The sequence below is a fragment of the Eimeria tenella genome, genomic scaffold (genome assembly GCF_000499545.2).
Source record: "Eimeria tenella Houghton genomic scaffold, Eth_scaff2327, whole genome shotgun sequence".
NCBI lineage: Eukaryota > Apicomplexa > Conoidasida > Eucoccidiorida > Eimeriidae > Eimeria > Eimeria tenella.
In genome coordinates, this window is record NW_013542187.1 from 1 (window position 1) to 287 (window position 287).

Genomic DNA, 287 nt, shown 5'->3' on the forward strand with positions numbered 1-287 from the left:
CTGCTCTGTGCAGGGGAGCAGCAGCAGGCTGCGGCTTGTGGGCCGCAGCAAGTTTGTTGGATTTGTTTTTGTCGAAGTCCTTTGCTGCTGCAGCAGGGGCCTTGAGGAAGGAGACGGGGGGGTTGCTGACGCGCTCGCGCAGCAGCTCGGCCTCCGCTGTCTCCTTTTGCTGCAGCAGCAGCGCAAGTGTCTCCTTCAGCTCCTGTCTCCTGCTGCTCGCTGTTCTGGAAGAAGACAAACTTTCTAAAATGGAATTTATTTGATGCTTCAGCGCAGCCACGTGCTTC

The 287-nt window shown here is 57.1% G+C and overlaps 1 protein-coding gene across 1 annotated transcript in view; it reads right to left on the bottom strand.

Moving 5' to 3' along the window:
* Positions 1-11: 11 nt before the first annotated feature.
* ETH_00038710 (uncharacterized protein) overlaps positions 12-287 on the bottom strand; it is a gene marked incomplete at both ends in the record, with an annotated part of 1,322 nt that continues 1,046 nt past the window's right edge. The window contains one exon of the mRNA XM_013374867.1: positions 12-265. Within this exon, the coding sequence (XP_013230321.1) occupies positions 12-265 (254 nt within the window). The remainder of the gene's footprint in view (positions 266-287) is intronic.